The 9,304-nt window shown below is 35.4% G+C and overlaps 1 protein-coding gene across 1 annotated transcript; it reads right to left on the reverse strand.

The window, feature by feature from the left end:
• Window positions 1-139: 139 nt before the first annotated feature.
• Window positions 140-7,224, reverse strand: LOTGIDRAFT_143089 (hypothetical protein; the record flags this gene model as incomplete). Its single annotated transcript, XM_009052948.1, has 7 exons — window positions 140-263; window positions 3,698-3,899; window positions 4,355-4,514; window positions 4,855-5,023; window positions 5,167-5,278; window positions 5,997-6,140; window positions 6,315-7,224. 7 exons carry the CDS (start codon window positions 7,222-7,224, stop codon window positions 140-142), a joined length of 1,821 nt encoding a protein of 606 aa, XP_009051196.1.
• Between the last annotated feature and the right edge of the window lie 2,080 nt (window positions 7,225-9,304).

Here is a 9,304-nt window from a genome sequence, read left to right on the forward strand (position 1 = left end):
AAAAAAAACTAGAGCTTGTTGTCAGAAATATCATAATTTACAAATCCCGATTGTTTCACTGTTTACGATTAAGATAAGTTATGATGATGCTGACAACAAGTGCCCCAGTTTTTAGGGTGTGGAAAATTATCGTGACCAATCAAACACATTGTAACTGCTCTACATGTCCTCGGACAATATGACGTAAATGTTTCGCAGAACATTCGCAGAATGCCACTCCTGCTCCGGCTCGGAACTGCTGGATACTCTTCACAATCTCCCAGCTGAAAATAAAAACATAAACAAAAAAATTAATATTTATTTTCAATACAAAGTCACAATATTACAAGAAAGTTGATGAAAAACATTTTACTTTTAGCTGGAAACTTGTATTAAAGGGACAGTTTCGCCATTTCGGGGGGTTGATTTGAGTCTTCAGAAGAACTAGAAATGTATGAAAAAAACATATAATTCCTTTAAAATACTATGAACTTGGAATTTATTTTCTATTTCTATAGATGTCTTTTCTATATATGGTCGAGTCGTCTTTTAATTTTAAACACACATGGATTTGAAGGCTTAATGGTGAAGTGTGAATACTATTTCTGATTGGTTAAGCCAAAAAATCCTGTTTCTGAGACTAAAGTACGATTGGTCAAACGAATGGCACATCTGTCCCTTTAAGCTTCTCAACCTAAAACAATTTGAAGTAAGTCAACCTAATATTAAGTGATATAAAATCACGTGGAGAATCAACAGAACTGATCACTAAAGTTGCTATTTAATTTTCACAGATAGAAATAATATATATTATAATATACAACTGTACAATTAGATAAAAGGAAGAACAATAGCAAAAAGCAATCATACATTTATACAACAATAATTTGAATGGAATAAAAAACAAACATTGAATATTCATGAAATAAAAAGATTTAAAAGAGGTTTTTTTTTAACTTTTTTATGTGTATCAGGGACACTGATAGCATCAATTTACACCTTTCCAATTTTCAATCAGACGTCTGTGGGTCTTGTAATTTCACTATAACTAAGCATTACATAACACAAGCTATCACAATAGCTGTTAATAAATTATTATTAGTGCTGTCATATACAATCAGGTAGGCATGTCTTAAATAAAAAGAACGACAGATATCTAGATGAAACTTAGAAAGATGCAACTAGAAGCTATAATTGTCTCCGATAAACATAAAACTTTAAAAAATCTCCTTAAAACTCTTTGGATCAGACTGAGATATTATTATAATATAAAGCCAGATATTATTTATATCAGATCAATGATTTGTGTATATCTGAGAATGATTACTACTTGTAGAGTTTCAATTATTATTTATCCTTCCTCCAACTATTAAAGAGACAGCTTCACCAATTGACCTCTCAGGAATTTTTAAGCCAAGCCAATCAGTAATAGTGTTCACAGCTCTCAGTCGAAATTAGAGCCTTCAAATCCATGTGTGTGTTCAGAATTATCTTCGTTTGAAAGTTAAAAAGATGACACGTCTTTTCTTGAGACACTGCCATATATAGAAAAGACATCTAATAGGAAAACAATCTACATGTTTGAGGTATATTTGAAGGATTTTCTCGTAGTTCTGAAGACTATTAATGTATATTCCAGACCCAAATTAACCCCACAAAATGGCGAACCTGTCTCTGGTGAACTGGTCACATTTATGTTTTTTAATTGTATTAAGAAGTGATGCATTCTGCCAAAAACATTTTGTTTAATTAACTGATAACAAATATAAAAAGAAAGAATACCAATTGATAATATACAAAACAAACATTCATTGAATCATTCACTGCTCCTAAACTACATACATTTATTACTTTCCAAAACAAAGAACAACCAAAAGGGAGAGGGGTTACATAGCTTGTTCCTCAACCCTTTTCATTATTATGTGAATAAAAATAAAAAAAACAACCAAAAAGCCATTATTCATTTCCCATTAAAAACCTTAAAACATTTAATTTAATAATGATGAACAAAATATAAAAATAAATACAAATACACCATTCATCGAAATTAAAAAGCTGGAATAACCATAGAACTATGATCTGCTTCTAAAGCCAAGATACCTGTCTTGATGGAAATAAGATAGGGTACGATGTAAGACAGGATTATCAATACAGCAGAGAATAACTGAATGTACTTATGTCCATTGTTGTCTTAATCAGCTCTATCGTTATGGTGGGGTCAGTAGGGGCTGGGCCCCAGAAACTGAGAATCAAGTTCCAGCAAAATCAAAAAGATATAGATTTTGATACGATTTTGGCACCCTGAAATTGTCTGAAATGAGTTGGGGCCTTTAATCCTTCAAATTTCTGAGTACAAAATCTGAGCCTCAGCACCAATACATTCCTGGTGACGGGACTGACCCCAGCACCAATTCATTCCTGGTGACGGGCTGCTGCTATTGTTTAAAGTGAATCAATGACTCTTACATAAAGGACACTAGTTGTGGTCTGCAATATTAATTAGAGTTATTTCCCTTAGTTCCGCAGTGTTTTTGTTGGCTGATTTGATTTGGTTTAGATTTGCTAGTACGATTTAGTGCAATTTTGATAAGCAGTAGTCTACAAATGTGAAATTTGAATCCATTACAAAGAAGTAAAGAATAATCGAAGCTCATTATGTCCATATTCTGTCCTTACCCATATCTCGTCTTTTCCCTACTTCTATTTTAAATTGTTTCAATAATCTCACAATGTACACGCAGAAATAAACACATTGATATAATCTTGTCCATGCCCAAATCAAATTCATAAATATACACAATAGTGCTTGTATTAAGCTGAAATGTTCGTACATAAATGTACAGAAATGTAAAAAATAAACCAAGGAGACCAAGGAAGTAAACCAAAGAAACCACGGAAACCAAGCAAATCACGGAAACCACGGAAACCAAGGCAACCACAGAAACCAAGGCAACCATGCAAACCAAGGAAACCACGGAAACCAAGGAAACCAAGGCAACTACGGAAACCACGGAAACCAAGGCAACCACGGAAACCAAGGCAACCAAGGCAACCACGGAAACCAAGGAAACCAAGGCAACCACGGAAACCACGGAAACCAAGGAAACCAAGGCAACCAATAATTGCAACAATCAAAGCTCTAAATAAACTGAATTGTAACAATGACAACGTTTAAAATATGACGTTCAGGTGTACTACTAGAAGCGAGAATATTAGTATACCTGCCCCAGCATTCCCTGTTTTTCCCTCCTCTCGTAAATCGTGAACACGACAACCTAGCTGACAAACCCCAGCTCCAGCTCGACATAAATAAATACTCCGTATATAATGCCACCTTAATTAACAAATAACTTTAATTTTAAAGGCAAACTATTTTTTTAATATTTGATTTACTGACTAATAATATAGGTGAGTTTTTAAACCAAAAAGAAAGTTTGATATTTTATTAACACAAAGTCACAGACTATCTGACTTGAAGATGATATTCCAATTCAAATAAAAACAAACAATAAATGTAATTTCATGTACTAACAAGAAGAAAAGAGACAATAAGATCAAGATAAAGTTGATAGTGAGATTTTTGAGAGACTGAGCTTGATCAGGGTTAGCATTGAGAAGTACAACTTTAATTAAAGTTGATCGTGAGATGTTTTTGAGTAATAGGGTTTGGGTGTCAGAAGTTATAAAAAGAGAAGAAATAAATAGAAATCATACAAACCTGTTGTTGATAGGATCGTAAGCTTCCACAGAATTTAAGTAATTAGAACCATCATGACCCCCCACAGCATAGAGATATCCACCAAGGGTACCTACTCCGACCCCACCCCGACAGGTAGACATGGGAGCCACCAGGGTCCAGGTGTCAGTACTGTAGTCATATTTTTCCATCGATGACAGCGGAGAATTATCATCAAAACCACCTGATAAGAAAAAAACAATTTTCATTTTTAACATTTCTCATAGCATGAAACAGTGAAGTTCCTGACTATATTTCCATTAAATATACCACCACATATTTCTTAAAAACAGTAAGATTTTACATAAGAAACAAAAAACAGAATAAAATGTGCGTTTAATCATCAACGATCAACACAAAGCCAGTTACACCTTGTAAAGCTTTCATTTACAAGAATAACCACTTGGCCAAACCTTTTGGCATTGATCTTTTCTGGATTATCCATACCCACCTACAGCTGGGTCGACTGGAAAAATAAGCAAAGATAAAAGGTTCAAGGTCTTCAGAATCAGACTCTCTCATGTCAACCAATCTTAACTCAAAAATACTGATCAATGACATCATGTAAAGATTTCAATTCTCTAACCATTTGTGCTACAACCCTCTCCTCATAATATACCAAAAAAGAGAAGATCTTACCCACGACAAAAATATTCCCGTCTAAAACAGCAACGCCAGCCCCAGCTCTACGTTCCTTCATATTAGCCAGTGATGTCCATTTATTAACAAACGGGTCATATCGTTCACATTTATCTAACGAGCTGTTTCCATCGTTACCACCCAGAGCATAAATCTGACCCTGGATAAAAATAAAAACAGAACAAATGTAAAGTTTAGATATAAAAAGAGATCTTTTCTGTCAGTTTCTGTTTTAAAGGGACAGGTTTGCCATTTTGGGGGTTGATTTTAGTCTTGAATATATGTAAATAGTCTTCAGAAATACTAGAAATGTACAAAAACTGTATATTTCCTTCAAATATATCTTAAACTAGAAATTTCGTTCACTATTTCTATACATTGCAGAGTCTCCAAAAAAAAAACGAGTTGTCAAGGCTCAAATTTCGACTTTGAGTTGTGGATAGTATTACTGACAGGCTCTTTATTTCATATTTCAAAAAAGAGAACAATTTCTTACGAACCTTTAAAGCAGCAACACCAACGCCCCCTCTCCTCGTGTTCATTGAAGCTACGAACGTCCAGACATCTGAGGCTGGGTCATATCTCTCTACGGAGTTAAAACATGCCGTATCATCCAGCCCTCCTACTGCATAAATTGGTCCACCTAGACCAGCCAGAGCAATACCTCGTCTGAAAATATAATAATTATCAAATAAGATATGTGATGATCTTGTATCTTGTGCTTCTACACTTCATTTCTACATGTCTTATAAACAGTGTATTAGAAACAGTTTGTCATAGCTTCACATTGTGAATTTCATTTTGTGACCAACCTGAGAGTTCCCATGGGAGCGATTTGTTTCCATTGGTTAGTTTTAGGATCGAAAACTTCTCCGCTGTTTAAATGTTCGTTACCGTCATGGCCTCCTACAGCATACAGTAATCCTGAAAATACAAATAAATAATATCTTAACAATCATGGTCGTCTTGTTGAACCATCAGTCAGAAGGAGAAAACTAAAAAGAAATAAACTGGTAATTCTACTATATTACTACGTTAAATAACTCAATTAAAGTGGACTGCAGTGCTTGTGTTTAATCATTTTCACAATGTTATGATATTATGAACTCTGTCTTATACATTGACTGCAATAGCCCCTAGTCTTGTATCAGGGAAGTTTATATAACAGCAATTTGATTGGATTGTATGCTAACAAATAAACCTGATGTTTTCAGCCTTTCTGTCTAGGGCTCTGATTGGCTGTATTCCCTGGCATACAATCCAATAAAATCGCTGCATTCTGTGATACAAGAATAGTGGCTATTACAGTTAATGTATAAGAATGAAGTTCCTAATAACTTGACATTGTGAAGATGGTTTTTAATGTTACCTAGATGCTTTCAAAATCTTTCTTCAACTATATTCAAGTATTGTAGTACGTGCATGTCTATCACTTGCTGTGTATGTGACACATAACAAGTGTCACAATAGGAAGGGACATAACTCTAGTTATGGCATAGCATGTTTCAACTATCCAGAAGTTTGATTTACCGCACAATTTTTTCGGGAACAGAAATGCTCGGATAAACAGGTTCAACTGTATTTCAGAGGTTTCAATCCCTTTTAAAAAAAAAAAAACCAATATTTTAATAAATGTAAATACCATTAGCAGAACAAACTCCAACATGGCGTCGTCTGGTATTCATCTCGGCCACTGGAAACCAGCGGTTCTTTCTAGGATCGTAACATTCGATAGATTTAAACGGGTCACCAGACGACCCACGACCTCCCACACAAAATAAAACACCTACAAAATTAAGCAAACAACTCATCCTAGAATGTAAACAAATATTCTTGCTCTTCTATACACATAATAAAAAAGATTATATATATTTAGTCCAGATGACTAACATGACTATAAAATGCCTTCAATATTTTTGACAAAAATTAATAAACATGAAATAACAAAAAGAGTGCAGACCTGCGTAACTTTTCCGTGGCCTCGTTCGTTGATTGACTTTAAAGTCGGGAACTAGATTAGCCAGTGACATCTGGTAGTATTTAGCTTCATCGAGAAGATCTCGACACTCCAAATTACTTTTCACCATGGGATTACTTTCAACGCTATCTAATAAATAGGTCGGAGACATCAACGGAAACTTGATAGCGGTGAGTAGCGCGGCTAAATGGTCCTTGCGTGTCTTCAAATCCACGTTAATCCATTTCACAACGGATTCGTACACTTGTGATTCGTTGTCCACGTGTAAATCTTGTGAACTCACAGCATGCAATAAGAGTTTAAAACTCATATTTTTAAATTCCTCCGTATCTGTGATCTCGATAAAATGATCGAGGATGTAATCGTCAGCCATTCTCATCAGTTCAACGCGATTATGTTGCTCCGCGAAATTCCTCACATCAATACAATTTGACGAATGTAAATGAGTTTTCATAAAATCACAGCACGCTCCTGCCACTGTTTCAATTTGTAAAATCGATGCCGCAAACAAAATAGGTTGAACATTTTCCACAGTAAGAACTATTTTTGAGGTGTACGCAAACTTGATCAATTTTTCCATCGCACTTTCGTCAATGTCGTGAATTGTCACTGTATCTTGTTTACTCTCCGCCATTTCAGATGTAAACATTGCACGGAAATATAGACTAGAACATGCCAGTACCATTTTATGACATTTAAACGAACGCTTATTAACATTGATTTCTACATCGCATAGATCACCCGATTCGTAAAAATCATACAATGTTTTAAAATTGTCTTTAAACAATGTTTTCATTTCGTAATTAAAAGGTGCGGCTGGTAGATCGTGACTCAGACTGCTGAGATTGAAGGCAGGGTTACCAGGGTTATGTTCTCCTGTTTCTTGAGACATTTTTTTAACACTGTGACAGTTTTTGTGGCCGTGTGAATGAGCACGAATGTGCGAGTGTCCAGATAATCGTGATTTATTATATGCTTCCCAAAACACTCGTGATTTTATGGACGAAAAGGTTTTTTTTCCAGGAACTGGTGGAATAGGGGGAGATTTTGCTGTTGTATTTGGCAAACTATCTGTTCGCTTGGGAGTAGGAGGCGCTCTCGGCATAATAGGCTTTTACAAATCCAGATTAATTCCCGTTCAGTATCTTCGCTTTTCCTCCATCATAATTTCTTCCTTTCTCTCCAACTGAAAATATTTAACAAATAATATGACATTATAAAAGTCAGTTTCTATAGTCTAGGCAGTCCCATTGTTATGGTGAAGTCCACACAGGTTGGGACCCAGCGCCGAGATTGATTAATTTTCAGTGTGTTCGACTGTTCGTACAAAACGATTAATGCAATTAGTGTCATCCAAACACTTAGTTTTATTGGAATTGCTGGAACCTCAGATGTCTGATTGAAAATTGGAATGGTGCAAATTAATTCTATCAGTGCCCCCAATACACATACAAATTTTAGAAAACCTCTTTACAATCCCTTCGAAGATCAGGTAAATCAGGTAAATGTAGATCTATTTCGTCATTTTGCCTCAGACTAAAATTCAATTCATTGATTCAACTTTCAAAGCACGAACAAGGTCAAATATTTCCTAAGAAAAACAAGATCAGACAATTTTTCTTCTTACCACGAAGACTGCACTTTTATTCTTTAGTTTGGCCTCACACCTTTCACGAATTTATTAAGGGCGTCTTTCAAACTGAGTCGAAATGAAAAGAAATGTCAAAATGCCATTTTTGTCTATCTCGCCATCTTTAAGTTAGGGTGAACTTGTTTACCAAAAATAAGTGTTCTTCATCAATTTATAAACTAAATTTTAATCTAAATAACTTTTCTATGAATTTCTAACAGTAATGATTTGGGTAGTACCATGATTTGAATGGTCTTTCGACTGAAATTTGTGGAATTTTGTTCAAATTTGTTACATTGTTCCGGAAAAGAAAATTTAAGAGTAGAATTATTGACATAAAAACGAGTACAACATAAACACTTGAATATCCAGACTCTACAAATCAAATTCGAAGCATTCGGCAACCCCCGGCTTTTTCGTAAAGATGAATCAAACGGTCTACCGTGTCAGGTACGCTTGGGTTCTTCAACAGATTCAGCTTTACGATTACGATTACAATTACGGCCCATCGTACAAAATTCTCCACATAAAATCGTATATATTTCAAAAGGGCATCGAATGAGCTTTCATAAAATACTGCAGTGGCGGCCCCAAGGGAGACATCTATAAACAATACTGCAGTGGTGGCTACAAGGGGGACATCTATAAACAATACTGCAGTGACGGCTACAAGGGGGACATCTATAAACAATACTGCAGTGACGGCTACAAGGGAGGCATCTATAAACAATACTGCAGTGGTGGCTACAAGGGGGACATCTATAAACAATACTGCAGTGACGGCACCAAGGGGGACATCTATAAACAATACTGCAGTGGTGGCTACAAGGGAGGCATCTATAAACAATACTGCAGTGACGGCACCAAGGGGGACAACTATAAACAATACTGCAGTGACTGATACAAGGGGGACATCTATAAACAATACTGCAGTGACGGCTACAAGGGAGGCATCTATAAACAATACTGCAGTGGTGGCTACAAGGGGGACATCTATAAACAATACTGCAGTCTGACTAATAATTATTGTTTAATCAAAAAATTGAATATAACATGACCATGGCAATTCTTAATTCGGCAAATCGAAAGTAGACATCTGTCTGTACTGGAAACGTCTATTTTCATAATTATTCTTCCGCATCCTAATTTCTTCTTATTTCCCCAATAAAATCTTGCGTGCAAAACCAAAAAAAGTATTTTTAAAGGAACTATGAGATTTTGGTTCATTTCTAGCATCTGCCCCTTTAAATAAACGCTTCTAACATCTCTTTATAATAGGACGTTTTAATGCTTTATCTGTTTTTTCATTATCATACATTTTGTACACACATTGACTGCACGA

Source organism: Lottia gigantea, assembly GCF_000327385.1.
Source record: "Lottia gigantea unplaced genomic scaffold LOTGIsca_192, whole genome shotgun sequence".
Classification (NCBI taxonomy): domain Eukaryota; kingdom Metazoa; phylum Mollusca; class Gastropoda; family Lottiidae; genus Lottia; species Lottia gigantea.